Genomic DNA, 25897 nt, shown 5'->3' on the forward strand with positions numbered 1-25897 from the left:
AACCACCTTGGTGTCTTTCAAAGGGTTGCCAAACTTCTTGTATAACAAACATGCTTTTGGGAGCAGTAATGAATACTCTATCCCTTGTGAGTTGTCCCTTTCTGTTTGTGTGTGTATGTTATTGAAAATTATTTGAAAATGAACATTCCCTCAGATAGGAAATCTGGGTGCAAGAGTTGCATTATTCTGAACCATAAATAAGGCACTCATTTCTGCATATTCAGGGAACTTCATGTGTAGGCAGAAATTTATTTTTTAAAGAAAAAAACCAACAGTAATTTATTCCATCTGATGACATACACTGGAGTCTACAAAAGCTTATGCTAGCAATTTCTTTTTCTCTGTTATGGGCTGTACTGACCAGCCAAAAGGGCTGGCATTGGGGTGGAGTGGGGGCATGGTGACCGCATGCCAGCCACCTCAACTCCATTCTGATGGCAGCATGATGCTGCCCATCTGACCAGATGGCAGGCAGTGTTATGCCATTTATTTTGCACAGCATTTATACACGCTGCACCAAAGAAATGGCAAAAATTCGCTGCCACAGAGGCAAAAACAGCTTTTAGCCTTTTAAAAAGGGAATGATATTTTGCTGGCCTCTTTTGGGCTGGCAAATTGCCTGAAGGTGGCTTCGGCATGCGGTTGCTGCAGCCTTGATCCAGTGCTGAAAGGGGCAGTGGGACACCACTCATTTGAGGCTGTCTGTACAGCCCCTTAATCTCAAAGGTGCTAAAGTTCGAACCAGGTAAATGCGACAGTCAGGAGCGCCTGTTATCAGCTTCGGCTGATACGCCAGCTGTGCCCTTTTCTGGAAGTAAGGGATCTTAAGACTCTTGTGCACATGCTGGTAACCTCACGTCTAGACTTCTGTAATGCGCTCTACATAGGGCTACACTCGTGCTTGGTCTGGAAACTGCAACTAGTACAGAATATGGCAGCCAGAGTAATTTCTGGAACATCTAGGAGGGACCATATTACCCCGGTTCTAAAGTCCCTCCACTGGCTGCCCATTAGCTTCCGGACCCAGTACAAGGTGTTGGTTATCACCTTTAAAGCCCTAAATGGCTTGGGTCCAAACTATCTTCAGGACCACCTTCTCCCCTACAATCTTCCCTGCGCACTCTGCTCCTCTAGGAGAGGCCTACTTCAGCCACAAAAATCTAGGCTTTTGACTACCTCCCAGAGGGCATTTTCCATCATTGCCTCCAGACTGTGGAACGGCCTGCCAAATGAGATCTGTGTACTTACATCCTTAGACAGCTTTAAAAAGGCTGTTAAGACGGATCTCTTCTGGCAGGCCTTCCCAGAATAGAGAACCCGGCCTTAGAAAAACGTCTGGGAAAGATTCTGCTGCTCCCACTGATTGTTTGTTGGTATGATGTTGTTGACCTTCTCGTCAGTTTTTAACTTGTATGTTTGTTTGTTTGCTGTTTTTTGTTCTGTTTTTTAAATATTGCATTGGATTTAATACTTTTTTAAGGAGGGGAGGGTACCAGGGATTTTATATGTTTTGTATTTTTAACTTTGTTAGCCGCCCCGATTGTTTTCAGAGGGGCGGGATACAAATAATAATAATAATAATAATAATAATAATAATTATTATTATTATTATTATTATGTTATGTCTTTTCAGAATCCAAGATGTCAGCTACGATTTGAGGATTTTTCCCCTCATAAGCCAGACTTAGCTGAAACTAACATGGCTATGTCTTTGAATACAATAACCACTGTCAAACTAGTGTTCTCTTGAAGTTTTGGACTAAAATTCTCAGAAGCTCTGACTATTTCTTAAGTTAGATGTTTGTTTTTTAAATTATAGCCTAAACCTTCTTCAGGGCACTAGATTGCACACTCCTGATATAGTCTGGCAGACCTTATGAGTCTCTGGTACAGAGCTGTTGAGTGATTTTACATAGCCATTAAAAAAATACCCACCTCAAGGGCAAGGAAAGAGAAAGAAAAGAGAACTGGCCCCATGGCAGCTTTTTAAAAAGTTTCACAGAGTGGCAGTGATTTAGTTGAGACAGTGACATTCATAAAACAAACAAAGCAAAACCTCACCCCATACAATATAAGAATAGTTTAGAAGAAGAGGAACCCTCCTCAGCTTCCATTAAGCATGTGCCTCAGCTTGCTTTCTTGGGTTTTGGTGGGCAACCCTCCATTGTAGAGCAGCAGAGGATGGTCTTGATGAACCCCCTCCCAAAAGCCCAAAGAGGAGTTATCCCCAAAGAAAAGCACCAACTCCAATTCTGTAGGTGTAATTTGTTAGTTATATCAGGTATCTATATAAAATTTAGTTCCCAATATACTATTCCTTTTCCGCCACATTCTATCATACTATTGGAGAAGAGAGCTATTGGAAAGGTTCCTATTTAGTTTGATGGAAGAAAGTTAACTGTCTGCAGTCTGTGGCACAGTTGACCAATCTTATTTCCTAATACACTCATACAAAGTTTGTCTTCCAGTGCATATCTTTATTTCAGTTTTATATACACTACACAGTTATAGTAGCTTGATGCCATGTTAGCTGTTCCTGGGCGCGTGCACCATTTTGTCCCCCCCCCAGGCTTACTGTCTATGTGAGCTCAAGTCCACGTACGGCATTTTGTGGAATCCTGGGATTTGTAGTTTGGTGAGGTACTTGAACATTTCTGCTAGAGAGCTCCAGTGACATTGTTTAGGGGAGCAAACCAAAGTGTACTTGCACAGAATGTTGACAAGTTCACTAAAATACAAATCCCAGGAGTCCATAAGTGGTATCAAATTCCTATAACTTTGTAACACACACCTTTAGACTTTTGTAACATCCCTGAGTATATGCTGTACAAACAAATGGTTATCACACTTTTTGTCTGAGAATACTAAAGAGCTGTAGGTAGGAAAATGATAGTACAGTCTACCTGCCCCTTATGCAGGCTTGCCGTACGTGGACTTGAGCTCACATAGACGGTAAGCCTGGGGGGACAAAATGGTGCACGCGCCCAGGAATGCGCCACCATTGAAATCAACGGGACTTAAGGTCTTGCGGTTTTTTCCACACACCTGTGTGTGTGTGTGTGTGTGTGTGTGTCCCTGTAATGAATCCCCTGCGCATACAAAGGACCCACTATAAGAGCAAAACCTGATGCAATGATGAATGAAAGGGTGGGAAATAGATAAGTGGGTTTGCAGAATAGATAGGATTTGTCCATTTTTTTTACCCCAGCGGTCTTTTAGCTAGTCATAGTTTAAAACTGGCATACTGTTCTGTTCATTTTTGAGGATTGTCTATCCAGATTCAGCTTTTTTCTGTGTACCATATGAATCCACCTTTATTCCAAGAATCATTGTGCATGCATGTTTACTGGAAGGGGAACAGAAAGGCAGCTGTCACCAATGTTGGTAAGCTATCAGAGGCAGCGTGCCTTCTATTTGTACCATGGTGAATCTAGATGTGCTGTCACATTTTTACGCTAAAGGCCATACCAATGCTCATGTCTGTGTACAAGAGGATGGGCTGCTTGCCAAGGTCTGACAATGTATCACCAGAAAATAGAGATGTGTGTTGACTTGTTTACCATTTGGTTGAAGTTCAATGCAGGCTGATTTTCTTTGGACTCTTGGAGAACCTTCTACTTCTGGAGAGAATAAGAGAGGCCAAAGTGCAGGAATTGTTATTGTTATATTATTAATATTAAGAACATGCAAGAGACTAATAAAATAAAGATGTATATACTATTGTCTGAAAAAGACCCTCAAGCATAAGGCTAATAGGGAAGCCATATGCGCATTTGTTTCACTCATTACTGAGAAACTCCATTGTGATATGACATGACAGTTAGGGACATAACCTACTTAGAAGGGTGTAATGTGAAATGTGCTTGATAAATTATGTTGCTTTCATGCTTGTTAGCAGCATTGAGTAGTAACACACCAGCTCACAGCAAGGTAAGTGAAAACACTGCATATCAATGTAAGTGTTAATTTCTTTTTTATTATGATACAGCTAAGATACTTCAGAGTTTCTTTCACAACGGAACCACTGCTAGCATGTTTATTTTGACACTACAACTGTCAGTAATAGCACTTGGGACTACTTTTGTAAATGAACATAAGAGGAAATTTGTGTAAAATCAACATTTAACCAAGTAAAGTGGAGGCACTTATTCCTAGTCACATGGTTAGTGATGTACTGAAACGTTGAAAGGGGTGGTTTGACTTTGGAGATTGTCCAGGCATCTTAATTTAAACAGAATGAAAGGCTGCCATTTAGAGGGCAGGTCATTTGCTAGCATAATAGATATGAGGAAAAATTCACACTTTTGGACTTCTGCTCTCAAGAAATCTAGTATGAGCAATGGTAAGGGATTCTGAGAGTCCAACACATCTGAAGTACCAAGGTTCCCTAGTATATTTTATAACTTGATTTTGTTGTTTATTTTTTAAAAAAATTAATATGTGACAATTTAGATTCTTGAATTACAGTTCAAAAAACTTGGTATCTGCTGGGGTCCAGTTCCAGGACATCCCATGGATATCAAAATCTGTGGATAATTATGTTCCATTATATACAATGGCATCATAAAATGGTGTCCCTCATAAAATGGCAAAATGAAGGTTTTCTTTTTGGAATTAAAAAAAATATACATTATCAAGCTGGGGATGTTTTCAATCTGTGCATATGGGGGGCCAACTGTAATAGGACTTTGGTTGAGTATATCCATTACTATCATATCTTTTTCTCCAGGTGTGGTAGATACCATCTGCACAATGGAAAACATGCATTCAAAGATTATTGTAAAACATCCCAATTGGATTTCTGACTCCAAATCAGTACAGTGGATCTCTCTCAGGTGTAATTTGGCTACATGCCTTTTGATTCAACCCTTCCCTTGAGCAGGAGACACCCCAGGAGCCCTTGATTAAAGCAGGAATCACATCATCACATTATGACAGGACACTAGTACTTGGGGAAATGTGCTTGGAGGGGTCTGAATGGCTTGTTGCGTTGTTATTGTTGTTGTGTGACTTCAAGTAGTTTCCGACTTATGGCAACTCTATCATGGAGTTTTCTTGGCAAAATTTGTTCAGAGTAGGTTTGTCATTCCCTTCCCCTGAGGCTGAGAGAGTGTGACTTGCCAAGATCACTCAGTGGATTTACATGGCTGAGCCGGGATCCAAACCCTAGTCTCCAGGGTCTTAGTCCAATGCTCAAACCACTGCAGCACATAGGCTTTCCTGAATGGCTTTCCTGAGTATAAAAAAGCTACCAAACACACAGTAAGAGACTTCTTTTGTGCACCAAGCATCTACCTTACCTTCCTTAACTTTCAAAAACTGAGGGACAAAGTGTTATGGAATCAAACGGGAAATATTTGGTCAGTGTGAGGGGAGAGAGAGATTGAGAGAGAGAGAGAGAGAGAGAGAGAGATGCCTGGAAGGAAATACAGTGAGCCCTTGTTATCCGCTGGGATTTGGTTCCAGGGCCCCCGTGGATAACAAAATCCATGGATGCTCAAGTCCCATTAAATATAATGGCACAACAAAATGGTGTCCCTTATATAAAATGGGAAAATCAAGGTTTGTTGTTTGGATTTTATATTATTATTATTATTATTTTTAATATTTTCAAGCCATGGATGCTTGAATTCATGGATAAAAAATCTGTGGGTAAGGAGGGCCGACTGTATACTCTTCCATCATTTTAGTCTGGGAAAGGCCAGTTTGGCATAGTGGTTTAGCATTCCACAGGTCTGGAGGCCAGGGTTTGATTCCCACCTCAGCCATGAAACTCACTGGGTGCCCTCGGGCAAGTCACACACTCTCAGCCTCAGAGCAAGGCCATAGCAAACATTCTCTGAACAAATCATGCCAAGAAAATCCATGATCAGTTCACCTTAGGGTTGCCACAGGTCAACGTGAAGGCACAACAACACCACTTCAGCCTTTTCTCCTTGTGGAAAGCATGGTCCTTGCCTCAGGACTCCAGACTTGCATCTCCCACACAGGGGCGGCTGGAGCAGAGTGACCAAATGTCCTCACCGCAAAGGAGGACAAGGCACCACAAAATGTAGGACATGCCAGAAAAATGGAGGGCACGATCCAATAAAAGCTAAAAATACTCAAAGAGATACAAATTCATGCTTCTTTGACATGCTCCAAGTGGAGGACATTTGGGAATTCCTCCTGGACAGAAGCTTGAAATGGAGGACATTACCTGGGAAAGGAGGACGTGCCTGCTCAACCTGGGCACCCCCAAAATGTAGGACCTTCCAGAAAAAATGGAGGACATGACCAAAGGAGAGCTAAAAGCACTAAAATATAAATATAAATCCATGCGTCTAGGTCATGCTTAACATGGAGGACGGAAGGTTGAAATGGAGGACGTGTCCTGGAAAAGGAGGACGTGTCTGGCCACCCCCAAAAGTAGGACACTGGAGGGGGGGGAAGGAGGAGGTGCCTCAAGAAGAGCTAAAACCACTCCTAGAGAAATAGTAAACCCATGCTCCAGAGAGAGGACATTGGGGAAATCCCTCCCGGGCAGGAGGCTAAAGTGGAGGACGCGTCCGGGAAAAGGAGGACTCGTGGGAGGGGCTGGGGCGGGAGAGGAGCAGACAGGGCTTGTCTGGCTCTTGGAAGCCGAGGGCTGCACTGAGGAGGGTTTCTGCCACAGAAGCAGCAAGAGCAGCAGAGCCTGCAAAGCATCTTCAAGCGAGAAAGAGAGAGAGAGAAAGAGAGAAAGAGAAAGAAAGAGGGGGCCAAGGAGGGGGTGAAGAAGGAGAAAGAGGAGGGGAGAGAAGAAGCAGCCTCCTCGGAGATAGAAGAGCAAGGCAAGGCTCTCTCTGCTCTGGGGGAAGAGAGGCAGGGAGGGACCCATGGAAGGACCCTTTGCCTCCTCCTCCTCCTCCTCCCTCCTTCTTCCCTTCCCTGCTAAGATGCTCCGGGGAGGAGGCACAGGCGCAGCTGAGGCGCCCTGACATCTTCCTCCTCCTCCTCCTCCTCCTCCTCCTCCTCTTCTTTCCACCATGGACAGCTTCGACTTGGCTCTCCTGCAGGAATGGGACCTGGATTCCCTCTGGTGAGGCTGCCTTTCCCAAACTTGGGCTCTGTGTGTGTGTGTGTGGGAAAGAGAAAGAGAGGTGGCTTTGGGCTCCCCTGCTGCCCTCTCTCTTGGAGTTTGGAAAGGGGCAACCAGGACAAAAGAGAAGCAAAAGAGGGGTTGGGGGGGATGGGTTAGGTTTGATGCCCAGCCCACCCCCTGAGTGACCTTGGGAGGGCCACACTCTCTCAGCCTCAGAGGAGGGCCATGGGAACAACGACCCACAACCCTTGGGAGACACCCCAGGAGAAGGTTAACCTCAGGGTCTCTGGGGCACCCAACAACAACCCCTCGCCCTCAGCCTGGACCTTGAGTCAAATTGTGGCTGCTGTTTAGCTGCAAAGACCCACACATTCTCTTTCCCTTTCCCTCCCTCTTGCATGGAAAGGTTGCATTCTGCCCTTAACTAACCCCCCCCCCCTTTTGGGGGGTAAGTAGTTAAGTCTCCCCCCTCTCTCTAGCCCTCCTTCCCTTTTATTTCTGTTTTTAGTACTTGTGTCCCCTTGTGTCCCCTTGTGCCCCTAACCCACAGCCCCATTCCCGCCTTTTTGTGTCTCTCTGAATGTGTGTGCCCCCCTTGCACCGCCTATGTCTCTCCCTCACACCCCTTTTCAGCACCTCAGTTTTCCCCATACAGCCCCTTCCATTTTAGTTCTCTCTTGCTCCTGCCCTGCTCTCCAACCCACCCACCTTCACTTTGGATTGCTTCTTCTTGAGCATCTTAGCTTAGAAGCAACCACATTTCCAAGAAGCGGCTGGCAACACTCTTGCAACCATTTCTAGAAACATCAATAATGCCTCCGGGGAGACATTCCATCCCCATCCCCACCATCCACAGTGGTCCCTCTCTCAAGTCCAGAAGAGCTCCAAGAGCTTCAGGTGATGCCCTCTGTCTGGCCCAGGGGCATCCTCTCCTTTTCACTTGGGCATTTGTGGTGATAGGACAGTATTGTTGTCACAGTCTGGGAGGGGTGTGTGGATGTGTGTTGCAGGGTGTGTGTGTCGCTTGTCAATCAGAGGTACTTTGTGCCACGGTTGGGTGCCACTTCAGCCTGTGCCACGTTTTCTTCTTGATTACAGCCTTTGCTGCTTAACCTTCGGCGGGTGTCCCAGAAGGCAATAAGTGGCAGGCGTGCGCCCATGTCTCTGTCAAAATGACTGGTAATTTGTACATTTCTTTTCAGGATGTAAGGAAGCTCAATGTGTTTTAGTTTCACATGCTGGCTACTTGTGTATCATTTAAGTCACTGGTGTTTGCTGTATAAACAGGTTTATTCTCCCCTTCCATCTGCACCCTTTCCAAGGGGCTACTACAATTCCATGTCCATTTTGGATGATGGTGGAGCTGGTTTGTTGAAATAGGGAAATATTTATAGTTTTCTCTCTTGCTTGATATAATGGCATGCTTAGGAGTTCAGAGTACATCCTCATCAGGTCAACAATGTCTCCTGTGATCTGCTGTCTGGCTCCAACTGGTTTCTTTTCATGCAACAGACACCAAAACAAGACAAATAAGCTTGACTGTGTGCCTTCCCTTTGAAAAAGATCTTGAGATCACGGCATGCAAGCTCTTCTAATAGTGGATCCGTTAATTCAGACAGTGGTTGTAATCCTGTGTTCTCTAGAGCTTAACAGTGCAATCCTCAGGATGTTCATTCAGAAGTAAGTCCCATAGAGTGCAATGGTTTGGTCACAGATGTCCATATGTGTATAGGATTTCAACCAAAACCCTTGCTTACATGAAGTCATGATTATAATAGTGCATACATGTTTTTTTATTTCATTTTATGTGGAAGGAAACTCTGTTGTGCTCAATGGGAATGAGACTTAACATCCAAAAAAAATCATTCATAGACTTCTGCTAAGATGCTTAAATAAGTGGGGAATTGCAGCCATTGATACAGCTAAAAATAAATGGTCTCTATTACCCTTGGAATTTTAATGAGCAAATATAACACTAAATATATTGCCAGTTTGTAAAGGTTAGTCATTATTGTTTTCCTGGCAGAGATAATGTAGTTAAGGTTGTGTCTATTTTTCAGTTATAAATACCAATTATTGATTAAGAGCTAAGCTGCAATATTTATCTCTAGACATTGCCAAGCTCCCAGAAACCTCAAAATCTCTCACAAATTTTTACTCAACAAGATGGAGTAGGGATAATATTTTGGTTGGTTTACATTCTCTACTCCAAACAAAGGGGAGCTTAATTTCCTTTACAGTGGAAGTGCTCTTTTGTAAGGGTATATTTAGTATCAGGGGAGGAAAACGTAATAAAATTGTCAAGAGGCAAGTAGCACTCAGGAATTTATATTTTGGTAATTTTTAAGTAGGTTTGAGTATTATTACCATCTGTAATTCAAGTTGTTTGCTTGATTATACAGAACTGAAACAGTGTGGGTAGCCTTATATGAATAGCATGCATTTGCCTAGGTAGCAGTCTTAAGGATGCATACTGTTCATGACTGGACTGTAAGTCTCTGAATTAAAAATCTGTGCCCCCCAGTATTTACACCGCCTCAGATTCTTAATGTTTTGTATGTGCCTTACTTCCATTGTGCTCAGTTTTTATAAAATTGAAAGCATAAAGGAATTCAGGATTGCACTGAGACCTTGTTTACACATTGCTGAGCCACAGAATATCTATTCTTTTGGTTTCATGATAACCCACTGGGTTATAGATCACCTCATTGACTCACCCTATTTTTCACTGAGTGTTTTGTCTTGCCCTTTATCACGTAGAGAATCATCATGTTGCACAGGAGCAGCAAGGTGCCTAGCAAGACCTGTTTCGCTTGGTTCACGGGTGGCAAAACCGACAATTAATTTCTATTTGCCACTTCCATTCTATACTTGCTTCTCCATTCTTTATAGGCAGCTGTTATCTGTATTGGCCTTGGCTTGATTGCTGGAATGACAGGAAAAATTTCCTCATAAAATAGGTCTGTTGGTCAGTGGCTCACAGTATAATTAATTAAGAGACATAATATTTATACCACAAAGTAGACTCTTTGGACCATGAATATTGGTAAAATTAAGGCTTTGCCACAGAATGACTTCCTTGGAAGCTAGCTGGGACATCTGGAAGTCGATGCACACCACACTTCTTTCTTTCCATACTATTATTATGAACTGTCAGGTTATTGAAATGAACAGGATTCTTGCCTCCTTGGATGTGTTCACTCATCAAAATATACCTCACAGATCTAATTTTAGACACAAGAGCCTTGAATTAATGGACTCCTTTTGTCTTAAGCACAGTTGCTGTTATTACCAAATAAAAGGAAAATGCACAAACATGTGGAAGTCATTTTGTTTTGAAGTGCAATTTTCTTAAAGACTTGTGAAGTCTTATTGTGCTTTGGGATATATTTACAGTGGTTTGGATATGTGGCTAATGACAGGAGAGTTGTTTCACAGAGCACTCGGCTACTTCATGTACAATTTCAGCATACAATAGCAACTCTTTATGATGCTTTTTGTTTTTACAGAATTAGTCCTTAAAATGAAGTATGTTTTAACAGAAATAAATAGAACAAATGTGATGATGAAAACAATAGGTACATAAGACTTCTCAGTGGACGTACATATTGTACAGAAATCAGTAGCATTAATACCTTTTTGTGGGGGCTTTATCAGTTTTATTGAATGTTGTTGGTTTTTAAATTTTTTGCTGATACTGTAGTTAGATAATTAGTGTAGATAATATGGTATTTTCCTAGTGGATTGCCAGCTGCATAGTATTACATATCAATGAATTGGTGCTGAAACTGCAACGTTTACTAGGTTCTGCACAATGCACAAGGAAACTATTATATCCCCAGTTGTATTATAAAGATTTCACTTGTCTTTCCTTTGAGAAAATCTATACTCATAGTCCACCATTAGGTAGTGATGTAGTTGACATTAAGTAATAGTTATGGCAATAAAGTATACCCCATGCATTTCCTGTATACATTAAGAGGTACATAATATATAAATTGCTTACAATTAGTTCACCAAATTCTCCACAGCTTTACAACATATATGTTGGTTCATATTTGGTTGCACTTTAAATACACTTTACTACAGTTGTAAGTGTGTTTACGCAAGTCAAAGCATGTTGAGATCCTTGCAGAGTTTGTTTATGTCTAGAAAGTTTGAAAGTAAGATAAACAAACATAGATGAGAAAAAGAATTTTGCTATAAATCGTATCTTGAGTGAAGGATGATGAGGCAATGTCTCCAGTCAGTATTATTTTGTTAAAAGACAGTGACTGAGGGATGAAATCACAAACAGTATACCTGTTAAACATACTTGTAGGCTATGATTACCTCAGAAAGTTCACAGAAAGGAAATTTCATGGCACTTTCTGCCGCATCACTCACCTGTGCTCCCAAAATGTCTATTTGGAAGGCTTGGGGAGCCCTTCTGAACAACATGGTATGGCGTGTGGGCAATAGGAGGGAGAGAAGGACTAGGAGTGTGTAACTAGCCCTTATGTTAAAGGAGAATTGAAACCAATTTGATATTACCAACAGGGTGCCCATGGCCTCCACTATGTTCATGGACATGTGTCCTTAGTGTCCTCCTATTTTTGGAAATAATTAATTGTTATAGCAATTAAAAAAAAATAAACCATGGGAAGCTTTCATGCTTCCAAATAATGTGCCAGTCTCCATCCAGCATGGCGTAGGGATTTGATCACTGGAATACAGTTCTGGAGACCAGGATTCAAATCACTGCTTGGCCATAGAGTTCCACTGGATGATCCTGGGCAAGTCACACTCAATATTAGGGGAAGGTAAAGGCAAACTCCTCTGAACAAATCTTGCCAAGAAAACCCTGCGATAGATTCAACTTAGGGTCATCATAAGTTGGAAACAATTCAAAGGCACGCAGCAGCAACAGCAGCAACATCTCCAACATCTTCTGTATTACCATAGATGCATCCATACTGCAATTTATTTTGAAGTGTGCCACTGGGGGAAAATGAACAGCTATGGTGGGGAAATCCTCCTACAGTGAAAAGCAGGAGTTCCCAACCTGTGAAGCGTGGGCACTTTTAGGGGGTGTAAAATGGAGTTTCAGATAGTGCAGCAAAGTGTGGTTTGTGTCCTTAAGTCGCAAGTCATCAATCAGATTTTTTTCTGAATCAATTAGAATCTGATTGCTCAGTTTAGATTTGCATTTTATACTCTGCAGACATTAATAAAACATTTCCCGGAGGTGTGGGGCATAGAAAAGGTTGGGAACCACTAATGTAGAGGGTGGGACGAGTTTTGTTTATGCAGTATGTGCTGTGTGTAGTTTTGTATGTTGTGTGTGTTAGCTTACTCTGTTTATTTGTAGCGGTTTTACCTCCCTCCCTCCATTACTTTATTTATACTGTATCCTACTTTTCTCCCAGCTGGGTCTCCAGGCAGCTTACAAAAAACAGTGAAAACAATAAAACACATACAATTTAAAACAGTTATTCTTAACATTTTCTTTACCAAAGATTCCCCTTTAAATATCTTTTGTTGCTGCCAACCACCCAGACTTAACTCAAGATTTAAAATGCTAAAGTGCATCAAATATTTATTTAAAGTTGTTCAGGGGTCTTCATAGTTGGAAAAAAGGGAAAAATAGTAAATGCACAAACTCCTATTATAATATTAAATATATTCATATTAATACTACTAAAATAATAAAAGTAATAATAAACTTAATACTTGGACACTTAACCATGGTCAAATATTACTTGTAAAATTTAATTAACTAATTAATGAGAGAAGGCTGGTGCTGCATTTCACTTACAAGCTTTGTTATATCAACCTTAATAGCTGAAACTTGTATTCTAAGTTCTCATTCTATATTTTTAAAATGGGTTTTGTACTTATTTTTAAGATAAGTGAGAGCAGAGAATGATTTTTCACACAAGGATGTTGTTACAAAAGGTATCAATACTTCCATAGCCCTCTTCGATGTGTTTCTCAGTTTTCAAAAATGGGATTAAACTGTACTTGTGCCAACAGTCTTTACAGTGTATCAAAAACTGGTGGTGTTCACTGTCCATATTTTTGCAAGCTACTCAAAAAATCTTAAAATCAATTATCTGCTTACTATACAACTGATAATTTTGACTGATTCATTTAAGGTCTGATGTAGTTTTTTCTGGTACCTTCTTAGCAGCTAGTGCTTCACTATGTATGGAGAAATGGTACCAAATCTTTGACTGTATGTTTTCCTTTATCAAGTCCAGTAAACTTTCCACATATTGCGTGTGCCCAGTTTGTGCTGATTTCAACACATTTCAACCAATGAATGTCATGAGATGTTATAAACTCATTTAAGCTGTTAAATACTTCTTTAGCTGTAGTATGTATTAATGAGATGAACAGTAAGTCTTCCAAAATATTTGTCTTGTACTCTTTTGTAATGTAGCACAATAAAGTAGCTTTGTTATGCCTGTGCTGCTTTAGTCCAGTTGCAGAACAAAATAGAGGAAAATGTGAATTCTTTCTAATAATCATTCTTTGATATTGGCTGACAAACCATTGATTCTTAACTGTGTCATTTGACAAAGGTATCAAGAAAAGGTCCTTGGGAGTTTTCTCATTGATCAATGCAGAAGCCATGATTTTTTCCAGCACAGGTAATATATGTTCTTTAGCTATTGTGTGCAGTTTTCTGGGCTTGCTGTTATTTGAGAAACTCCAAATGATGCCTTCACTGAATGTACATTGTTATAGCCAGTTGTAGTCTTTTAAACTATTTTCTTACTTTCTTGAAGCCCCTGCTTCTTACTTTTGGGGGAAAAAATCAATGCTCTTTGTGGCATGTTCTTTATGTGTAGTATCATTATGTCTTTTCAGTTTTGACAATTTCATGGCCTTGTTGGACAATATATCATAAAATAACAAACAGTGTGGTAGTTGCTTGTCTTCTGGGCATGTACACGTGAAGCCTATCAACAGATATCCCTTGTTAAAACAGAGGCATTTTTAAAAATGGCAGGAAGAAGCTTCATTTTGCTTTGGCCAGGACACACCCTTACTAACATAATCAGATCTTGTAGCACCTTTGAGACTAACTAAAAGAAAGAAATTGGCAGCATGGGCTTTCGTAGACTTCAGTCTACTTCCTCAGATGCATTTGGTCCACTGTATTTTCTGCAGCAAATCCTCTCAGACCAGATCTGAGAAATATTTTAATCTCTGTATAGTGATCAACTGAAGTTCCCAGTATTACATACCATTGGCTATGTTGGCAGTGGCTGCTGGAAGTTGCAACCCAACAGTTGTCAGGTGGGTCAAAAATTCCCACCCATGCAAGGAGTTAGAAACTGCTCTCAGAGTGAAAAATAAATAATAAAATAATAATAAAACTTTAATTTATATCCCGCTTTTTGTTACCACAATCAAAGCCTGATTTCCAGTGAGTTTCAGCTGGGCTTTCTCACTTCCATCTGGTATGTGCTAGGATTAAATGTTAAAGTGAACAAAAAGATGTGCACTGTGTGGATGATTTGATTTTCAAACCCTAGAGAAAAATTTGTTAAGAAGAGAAGAATTGGGATAGAATCTCTCACCTTTTTGAACTTGTGGGCACATCTGAATTTTGGGAGAATGTTCTGGATTCTCTCAACAAAATGGCTATCATAACTTACCCACTTGGCCAATCATAAGGCAAACTAAGAGACACTAAATCTGGGAGAAAGCTGGGATAGCAATGAAATGAAATGAGTAATTTGCACACACACACACACACACACAGAAAATGAATACAAGGCAGAGATGTGGTTTAAATTCCAAAATACAAAAACACTTTTTAAAAGGGGCAAAGCAGGCAGGGCAAAAGGAATGGCCAGAGACCAGAGATCTTTTAGCACCTTTGAGACTTTTCTGAAGAAAGACTACTCAGAGTGATTAAATCTGGGGCCTAGCAATGGAAGAGGGGAGGAATAAGAGAAGGAAGAGAGAATGGTGAAGGGCAGCACTTCAGATGAATGGACACCTTGGCCTAAATCATGTGGATTAATCCCAGCTAGTGTAAATCCATCTACTGTTGAATGATGAATCAAAAATGTGTTTCCTGCAATTGAGTTATTCATTGTCTTCTATCAGAAGTTTCACTACTTCATTTCATTGCACTATGCACACCAATGCAACGTGTCAGAAATATGTGTTATATATAGTACTGATTTTTGTTAAATTTTTACATTTGTATTGTATCCCACCTTTTGATGGCTCTTACTGAATTTCAGTGATTAATAACCCCTTCACCTGAAGCCACCCTCAAAAATTATTTTGTTGAGGAGGTCAGGAAATCCTCCTGGACACTTTTGGATGGGGTGGTAGGCTTTGGTAGGGTTAAGGAAGATCATCCAAATCAAGCTTTTATTCTCTAGATTAGAATCTTTGTGGTACAGTCCAGTTAAGACTGTTCTATATATCTTGTTCAACAGTTAAATCTACTGAGATCCAAATCTAATATGGGAAAAAGCAGGAGTAATCAAAGGTTAGAATGAAAATATGAGTCAAATGAATTGAAAATGTAATTAGAATCTCTCAACAATTAAAATTGTAGGCTGACATCTGGTCCAATTTTCTCTGATAGCTAGATCTATTCAATAAGATGGGTTATATTTCCTATAGAAGGTGGGAAGTATCAATATGTTGAAGACAGATTATCTTAAGACATTTTACATATCAATTTTATAGTAAAATTTATTCTGATGTGACCCTGTAGGAGAGAACAGAGCATAGAAATAATGTATTCGTGAACTTTGCCAACTTGCTGGATTTTTCTAGTAATTTCACTTAACTCAATTAACACTGAATTTTGAAATTTTTAGTGAGCTGGGTTGTTAAAATTTATTGGAATTCATTAGGGCGGGTACCTCTTCCTCTCTCACATTCTGCTTCAGGAGGACAAATATTTGAATTGGATTAAATGCATCACATGACTCGGTTTCTAGATAGGGTAATCTTTGCAGTTTCTTTGGGAACATAGCAGGGAAGGGAAGGAGAGGAAGGGAGAAAAACAGCTGGGTTTATGGAGCAGAAGAAAAAAGAAGAGTGTGGGATGGTCTGCTTAGTAGGAGATTAAGGCTCTCAAGGAGCCAAAGATCTTTCAGAACATCAAGACTTTTAAACTAGAAACGCAGATTTCCAGAAAAGTGTTGGAGTCTTTCTAGGAGTGGTTGCATACTGACTGGGGAGTTTATCACATGGGGAAAGTTGGAAGTTTAAAAGGATCAGAACCCGTGGTTATCCAGCATATTAGACACAATTGAGTGAATGGTTTTCACATGACATTGTGTGTAAACCTCTTAGAATCCGACAAGAAAGTGACATGAACCAGGAAATAAGAATTTTTGGGAAAATATTGGAAATTCATTTTTATTTCATTCATGGATTCACTTTTTTTTTTTTTTTTTTGCACAATTGCTGTAGTGAGAAAGCTATTTGCACTATATTCATGGGATTCTCCCTCTTTTTGTGTTAATTGCCAGATTTCCCATGGTTCTTTCAAGTGAGTTTACTTCCACTGCCACGGAATAAGTAAAATAAGTACCCACCCTTCTTCATAGCCAGAGCTCTTAAAACAAATAGATGTTGAAAGGGCAAAGAGAGGGAGAGAGAATGGGGAGTGAATGAATGCTTGCCTCAGAATGCTTGTCTGAGTCCCGGTGTATTTCTCTCTCTTTCTCTCTCTCTCTCTCTCTCTTTCTCTCTCTCTCTCTCTCTCTCTCTCTCTGTGTGTGTGTGTGTCCTGCTTCGGCCGTGGTGATCCCCAAACCGTGCCCTTTAAAGGATTTTGGACTTCAGCTCCAAGGATCCCAGGGTATTGGCCAACATGACTGAGGCTTCTGGGAAGCCCAAAGTCCCTTAAAGGGGACAGTCTGGGGATCACTCCAGCCTTCCCTCTGATCCAGAGTTCTTAGAAACAGCTACTGAGGGAAGGGAGACACACACACACACTTGTTTCAAAACGGAGTTGAAGACCATCCTGTTCAGAGAAGCCTTCCCAGGCATTGCATAATTGTCGCTTATTATTTGATGTTCTTTTGATGCCAGTTTTATTGAATCATTTCCTATATTGCTATGTATTTTATATGTATTATCCTACTAGAAAGGCCCCTTCCCCACCACCACTCCCTTTGTGTCGTGTCTTTTTAGATTGTAAGCCTGAGGGCAGGGAACTGTCCAATTAAAAAGATTGTATATACAGCGCTGTGTAAATTTACAGCGCTTTATAAATAAAGGTTAATAATAATAATTATTATTGTTTCGGTCTGCATGTGAAAATCATTTGCACTTTTGATCGCTTTTTCAGGATGCACACAGTTTTATCATTATCAGGATGGAGGCACATTTGGTCCTGTTGCGTGAAAACCATTTGCACATTTGTGCGCAAGTGCAGATTGATTTCAGGTTCTGCATGGGATAACAGCACTTTGCATGTGAAAACCATTTGCACAATTGTGAGTTAATAATGGGTTCTTACCATTTTAAACTTCCTATGTTTCCTCGTGTGATAAACTCCATATTCCAATAACTTCACCTTCTCTATTGATTATTTTTTTTGGACTGGTTTCTATTGCACATTATTGCATAATGTAGCATCTTATATAATATGTAATATTATTTGGGCCCTTTTCCATGGGCCTGTATGGAAGGAAAGAGTTTGGAATCTTATTGTGGGATAGAGTGCACTATAACCCTTTTTAGTAAAAATGTATGAGTGCAAATATGACTTTATTTCATTATACTCATAATACAAGTTTTTAAAAAATCTACATGAACAGGTAATAAGATAAGTGCAGAGAGTAATGAGGTTTTAGGAAAGTGAAGTTTTATACTGGAGCTGCCACAAATTGAATCTCCTTCATGTAAAACATTTGATCTACCAATGATTTTGCAGACCATGATTCTTGATTGGGAGTGGGGAGGCAGAAAGAATTCAATTGCACTGAAGAATATTCTTCATACACTCATACTATTTCTGATTAAGTTCTCCACCCTTGATTCCATGACTGTTCTTTGCAGGCATCCACTTATTACTGTACCTGTTGCAGATCAGTATCCTCCATCTGAAATTAATTACTCCATATTACCCTTTAACAAACAAAGCATTTGAAGAGTAAATGTTGTTGAGGGTGGAAAGAAAAGAGAGGTGCAGATGTATGACAAATTGAACCAAAGAGGATGAAAGTTCCTCTCCTTCAGGACAGCCATTCTGAATCCAAAAGTTCCCAGATGTATTGGGCTCCCACTCTTTCCCAGCAACAATGAGAATATTGAATTTCAAAGGGAAAAATCAAGGTAGGAGGCAGGCAACATTAAAAGGGCCAAAACAATCCTTTTGAAGGAGCCAATAACAAAATGTGCTTTTCCAAGATCAGTAATGACAAGCATCATACTGTTCTTTGTAAATCTCATCCCACACTAGTATTTCAATCAATGAGTTGATTAATGATAATTCAGCTAATTAAACCATTTTGATTGCTAGTGTTTATGGTAGTCAATTACCCATTTTCTAATGTTTAACATTACCAAATCAGTGTTCCAACCTAAGATCTGTGAGGTGGTAGATGTGTGTGGGAAGATGGTGTGCCACCTTAAAGGGTGATGGTGGCAGCTTTTACCAACCACTATGACCAGCCAAAGAAAGTGACTTTCTTTGTCTGAGAGCACTATTATAAGTATCTTTTCAAACAGGTATAAATGAGATTTTTTTTCATATAGTAAAGGGTATCATACTTGCCAGTGAGATGAAAGATGTTTTAATGCTTTTAATGATTGTAAAGTAGGAAAAGCAATGTCTAATATGCTTCCTTGAGAGTATTAATTATTTACTTCTATCATAGACATTTCCATGAGGCTTTGTTTCTTATAGACATCTTCCTTTTCTCTCCATGTTTTTGTGTAATGTAGAAGTATTTGTATGATATTACCAAAAGGGAAAATATTGAAGTTTTTATAATTTATTTACATTAATAGCTTGGGGGATACTCCAAGCAAATTCACCAAATGCTTAAACTCTCAGTGTCAAGACATTGAATAGGCAACTCATTTTTAATGTGTTGTATCGGTAGAAAATAAATATTATTCATTCTAAAGTAGAAAGAAATAATATTTTTAATGTATTGACTGATACCATATTGAATGTATATTGAATTATTCAATTCAATCCATAGTTCAACTATATCTATACTTTTAGCTATTTTTATGGCATATTTAGAGTACATAACTGAACTGGGAAGAAAATTTATTCTCTTGCTATTTGTTTCACTTGAGAGGTAGCTGCTACATGTTACCCACTTGCTGAGAATGTGATTTCTAAAAAATGCATAGTATTCAGTATTTTATTACCCATCTTCATTGTAGAAAAATATATGGCATTAGAACAGAAGCATTTGATTGAATGGTTGGCTGTCTCCCAAATTTAATTTGAAGATTAATATAGTATTTTATCCCTTTGTTTACAAGATCAATTTTTTGCACATTTGGAGCTGTGGTGTCTGACAGAAGGGATGTCTGTTGGTATTAGCACTGTGGAAATAAAAGGAGCATATGGAAATAGGATCTTTTATGTGAAAAATATGTTCTGTAATACTACTCTTGTAATTCTAGATTTTGTTGAATGTTAATATAGATAACAAACAACTTTCTTCCTCCACTGTTACTTTCTAGCACATTGGAACTTGCTTGAAGGATTTTTCTCACCAGGGCTTGAACTTAGTTGGCATTCAAGGCTGGCCCTATCCATTTCTCTAATTCTGTACCTATCACATCCTTGTGGTGATTTCCCTTGAACTCCATTATGGGCTCCCTCTCTGCTAAAATGCTAATGTTTATCATTGGGAAGTATAATTCCAGTGCATTTGCATCATGTATGGAACTACAATGCAAAAAGAATGTGGCATGTGCCAGTAGTGTCATTGGGGGAGTGTGGGGGCTGTTGACCACACTGGGTGACACCCAAGAAGTGGGGGTGACACCAGGTTGGCTCCTTAGCCCCTGGCCCCCTGCGGGCACTGTTTGAACTGTGCAGAGGCTTTTTTCGGCACCCAAGCCCTGCGGAGGGGCTTTTCCTGGCACCCAGGCCCCATGGGGTGGGCTTTTTCAGGTGCTCAGGCTCCGCAGGGGGAAGGCTTTTTTAGGCAGCCCCCACCTCAGAAACCCCACTGGAAGTCCGGGGCCAGAGTATCTCTTTAAGCAAGAAATGCTTACAGGAAGATCAAGGGAAGTAATAGTACCACTATATTCTGCTTTGGTCAGGCCTCACCTGGAATATTGTGTCCAGTTCTGGACACCTCATTTCAAGAAGGATGTTAGCAAGCTGGGATGTGTCCAGAGGAGGGTGACCAAAATGGTGAAAGGTCTGGAGCCATGAGGAGCATATGAGGAGGGGCTTAGGGAGCTGGGAATGTTTAGCCTGATAAAAAGAAGGTTAAGGGGAGACATGATAGTCATGTTGAAATATTAGAAGGGATGTCATATCGAAGAGGGAAGAGGCTTGTTTTCCATGGCTCCAGAGATTAGGACAAGGAGCAATGGATTCAAACCACAGAAAAAGAGATTCCACCTAAATCTTAGGAGGAACTTCCTGATGGTCAGAGGCATTCAACAGTGGAAAACGCTGCCTTAGAGTTTGGTGGAGTCTCCTTCTTTGGAGGTTTTTAAACAGAGGCTGGATGGCCATCTGTTGGGGGTGCTTTGTTTAGTGTTCCTGCATGGCAGAATGGTGTTGGACTGGATGGCCCATGAGGTCTCTCTCAACTCTATGATTCTATGATTCTAAGACATTTTTACTATTCATTGTTCTTTCCCTTCTAGTCCCACTTGCTGACCATTGAACATGAGTGAACAGTGCCAACAGGTAGCTAAAAAGGCCAATGCAATTTTAGGCTGCATCAATAAAAGTATGGTGTCTAGATCAAGAGAAGTAATAGTGCCACTGTATTCTGCTTTGGTCAGGCCCCATCTGGAATATTGTGTCCAGTTTTGGGCACCACAATTTAAAAAGGATGTTGAGAAACTGGAGCGTGTCCAAAGGAGGGTGAATAAAATGGTGAAGGGTCTGGAAACCATGCCCTATGAGGAACGACTTAGGGAGCTGGGGAGGTTTAGCTTGGAGAATAGAAGTTTAAGAGGTGATATGATAGCCCTGTTTAAATATTTGAAGGGATGTCATATTGAAGAGGGAGCAGGCTTGTTTTCTGCTGCTCCAGAGCAATGGATGCAAGCTACAGGAAAAGAGATTCCACCTCAACATAAGGAGGAACTTCCTGACAGTAAGGGCTGTTCGACAGTGGAACACACTCCCTCGGAGTGTAGTGGAGTCTCCTTTCTTAGAGGTCTTCAAACGGAGGCTGAATGGCCATCTGTCGGGGATGCTTTGATTTGGATTTCCTGCATGGCAGGGGGTTGGACTGGATGGCCCCTGTGGTATCTTCCAACTCTATGATTCTATGATTACATGTAATCAAGGAGGAATTGGGGACCAACAGTGCCAGGATGTTTCATAACCAAGGGTAGCCATGCTGTCTTTACAATAAAGTAGAGCAAATTCCAAAATCCACAAAAGAGTGATGGCTTTAATGGCCAGCCAAAATGTATGAAGCTTTTGAAGCTCCACTGGCTTCTTGGTCAGGTAGAAGGTATTTAAAAACCATACAAGAGTGAGGAAAAGGTGATGGTGTTGGAGTCACAGGTCTACATTTTATCTCAGTTATTGTCTTCAGTTGATTTACAGGGATCTCAGTGCAGTCAGAAGCCACTCCTCTCTCAGCCATGTGGAGATTGAGACAAAAAACAGTTAAATTTAAACTGTATAGAAGGTGGATAGCCTGAGAAAGTGAATAGCCCCAGGAGACTTTGTACATACCACTTGCCTTTCTGGTGGGTTAGAGCTAATAGAAGGTGCCTTAGCTGATTTTAAAACTATTTCCCCCGTAAACTTGAAGTATATTGAACATGCAGCTCAATCTTTCACGTAAATTGAAAAAAAAAATGTATCAAGACTGACAGAAGAGGGTAATACCTTTTAAATGGCTCTGACTATTTTTTTGCATTAATCAGTGTAAGCCCATGAGAGTATGAAACTAAAATGCATGGAGGGGACAGACATTGGCTGACAGTGCCAGCAGAATTGGCAGTCCCTTTGTTGTTGTTCTTATTGTTGTTAACTGCCCTCGAGTCGACCACATTTCAAATGAATTGATTTTCTCTCTATACACTTTTTTCACTGTCCAGCTCTCATATCCATACATAGTGATTGGGAATACCATAGAATCGTAGAATCATAGAATTGTAGAGTTGGAAGAGACCACAAGGGCCATCCAGTCCAACCCCCTGCCATGCAGGAACTCTCAATCAAAGCATCCCTGACAGATGGCCATTCAGCCTCTGCTTAAAAACCTCCAAGGAGGGAGACTCCACCACTCTCAGAAGGAGTTTGTTCCACTGTCGAACAGCCCTTACTGTCAGGAAGTTCCTCCTAATGTTGAGGTGGAATCTCTTTTCCTGTAGCTTGCATCCATTGTTCCGGGTTCTGTTCTCCGGAGCATCAGAAAACAAGCTAGCTCCCTCCTCAATATGACATCCCTTCAAATATTTAAACAGGGCTATCATATCACCCCTTAACCTTTTCTCCAGGTTAAACATCCCCAGCTCCCTAAGCGTTCCTCATAGGGCATGGTTTCCAGACCCTTCACCATTTTAGTCACCCTCCTTTGGACACGCTCCAGTTTCTCAATGTCCTTTTTTAATTGTGGTGCCCAGAACTGGACACAATATTCCAGGTGGGGCCTGACCAAAGCAGAATACAGTGGCACTATTACTTCTCTTGATCTAGACACTACACTTTTATTGATGCAGCCTAAAATTGCATTGGCCTTTTTAGCTGCCGCATCACACTGTTGACTCATGTTCAATTTGTGGTCTACTTGGACTCCCAAATCCCTTTCACATGTAGTCTCGTTCAGCCAGGTGTCCCCCATCCTATATCTCTGCATTTCATTTTTCCACCCTATGTGCAGTACCATACATAGCTTGAATGATTTTAACTTTAGTGCTTAGTTTAGGATCTTCTCTAGCTCTTCCATGGCAGTTCTTCCCATTCCTAGTCTTCTACTTATCTCTTGACTGCAGTATCCATTTTGAATGATGTTTAATCCCAGGTATGAGAAATCTTTATTCTAATTTCTTCATTGTCTAATTTGAATTTGACAGCTGTGTTTTTGAGAAGTGTCAGTGTTGCAGGAAAGAGGGGTGTAGTGGCAGTATGGCATTGGAGGTAGACCCAGGAGCCCATTTGATTACTTTAGGCAAACAGCCACAGTTCATGGTGTTCTGTTCACTGCAGACAGTACTGTCTAAGGACTAAGAGCCCTGGGGCAACAGTGATTAAATGTATGTACTGCAGCCATTCACTCACGCACCATAAGGTTGTGAGTTCAATACAAGCTAGGGGCTCAGGCTCAACTCAGGCTTGCACTCTTCTGTAGATTGCTAAAATGTGTACCCAGTTTGTTGGAGGCAATTAGCTTACACATTGTAAACTGCTTAGGGAGTGCTTAAGTGCACTGATAATTGGTATAGAAATGTACTTGCTATTGCTTTTGCTATTTATCATATGACCCCCCATTCTCACCACTGTTTGCATCAATGAAGAGAAGTGTATACAAACTGGATTGGAAGTATTCCCTATGGCACATCGTTTCATTAGTGCAACTGGGATGTCACTGGCCCCTTGTGCTCTCTTCCATCCTCATCCTTAACCCTAACTTATGCCCTATCCAATATCCCTTTCAATTGTGTGTGTATGTGTTTGGTTTTATGAACACAATTTGAGTTGCGCTAATACAGTTTAACAAAAATAAACAAATAAAAGAAAATAAAACAAAAAAGAGGCTATTCTGGTATACTGAAGGGGAGGGGCGGGGAAGTGAGGAGGAGAAAATGACACCACGTGTCCACACAATCCCAGAAGTGTCACAGAATAATTTACTCCACCTGTGGACTAGCACTAAAGCAGTGCGATTGGGGGCTTATTTATGTGTTTTTCTCATCAGTGCAGGTGGACCACATTTGGAAGACAAGGCAGCAATGAGAGGGAGATGGTGTTAGTAATAGTAATAAAATTTATTCGATCTTTGACCAGTATAAAAACAAAACCACACAAACAGCGTATCAGTATAACTGTAACAGGTTAAAATATAAGCTGATAGTAGACTGTACATATACAATATCCAAACAGATCTTTCTACACGGTAATAAAATGACCATTTGTCAGTTGAGGGCGCAGTTTACAAACAATGTAACAAAATTTAGCCACCTTATGGGATACTGTAGAATCATTGTTATCCAATAGGAGACGTAAATAGAAGGAGTCAGTTTTACCTGGGAATTTACTCAGTAATGGGCTAATCAGTTGGTGACGAATATCTCTATAGAATTGACAATAAAGGAGAACATGCTCATTGGTTTCAACAGCGCCCGAGCCACATGGGCAAAAACGAAGTTCAAAAGGTGTTTTTCTGAATCTACCTTCCAACATGGCCGTGGGCAACACATTGAAACGTGCCAGAGTTAAAGCCCTTCTAATCTTCGGGATGGTAACATGGAACAGATATGAAGCTGGGGAGGGGACCAAAGGGAGATGGTGTTCTGTGATAGGTATAATCAAAGGCACTATTTTTGAATTTTTAAGGCAGTTTAAAAGCAGTGTGTGAAAACTATAAAAAGGGGGGGGGGGGAGGTGGAAAAACCAGAACAGATTACATCTAAGCTGGGTACTAAATGATAAATGACATGATTCATGATAAACCAAATTCCATTAATTATTTTTTGTCAAGTACTAATATACCCCAGTTAATGAAGCAGATGTGTTCTTGGTTATTACTTCTTTAACAGAAAATTTGTACCAGAGGCAGAAATGACATGGAAAGAATAAGGATAGTTTCCTGTATCATAAAGAAGAACAATTCAACATGTTTCAGCAATTTTTAAAATTAAAAAATAATAATATGGACAAACAAAATGAAACAATCAGATCAGGCAGTGGTGTCTCTAGGGGGTGCATACTGCACCAGGTGACACCCTAAGGAGGCAGTGACACCACTGCTTCTCAAACCACCTCCCTTTGTGGCATTCATCTGCTTCCCTTTAAAATGTTTTAAGAGATAGTGGGAGTGGGGTCAAGCTCAGTGGGAGGTGAAAGGAGAGGCCCCAGAATTTTATAAAATTATAATTTCAAATTTGAAAATTTTATTTTTTTGGGGAAAAAATTAGAAAATCTCTATTCTTTTTAAATTCTCTTTGAAACATCACATTTTAACTACATCTTCACATTGGCGTGTTACAGAGCGCCCAAGAAGGGTGCTCTGCCGCTTCCTCCATTTCCGCCGCCAGAAAGCCTCAGCCTCCAAACGGGGAGGCTTCCTGGCGGCGTAAAAAGAAGCCGCAAAAAGCGGCTTCTTTTTGCGCCACACTTGTGACACACGTGTGTGCAGATGGCGCACACGTGATGTCGCAAGGCAAGGGCGATGTGCAGACGCTAAGCGTCCAGCGTGTAAAAATGGCAGCGCCCGTGTGTATAGGGCGCCGCCATTTTTATGCCCTCGTCACGTGCTAGGGGTGAGGCCGGTATGGACGCTAGGTCCTCGGCCAACCCCTAGCACGTGGCGAGGGCGGCGCAAAGGCCCGTCTAGAACGGGCCTATGTATATGTAAATACATATAGGTTGTGCATATAATACTGTAATTTGAAGGTATAATTTTAGTTTTACTACTAGTTTATTTCACAACTATTAGCATTACATTCAATGGTTTATGGGAATTA

General features: G+C 40.6%; 1 protein-coding gene across 1 annotated transcript in view; it reads left to right on the forward strand.

Moving 5' to 3' along the window:
- Positions 1-7001: 7001 nt before the first annotated feature.
- Positions 7002-25897, forward strand: part of AFF3 (ALF transcription elongation factor 3) — a 292287-nt gene continuing 273391 nt past the window's right edge. The window contains exon 1 of the mRNA XM_089511440.1: positions 7002-7060. Within this exon, the coding sequence (XP_089367566.1) occupies positions 7008-7060 (53 nt within the window). The 5' untranslated portion in view covers positions 7002-7007. The remainder of the gene's footprint in view (positions 7061-25897) is intronic.

Source organism: Sceloporus occidentalis, unplaced genomic scaffold, assembly GCF_023333645.1.
Source record: "Sceloporus occidentalis isolate IW3139 unplaced genomic scaffold, rSceOcc1.0.p SCAF_2, whole genome shotgun sequence".
Lineage (NCBI taxonomy): Eukaryota > Metazoa > Chordata > Lepidosauria > Squamata > Phrynosomatidae > Sceloporus > Sceloporus occidentalis.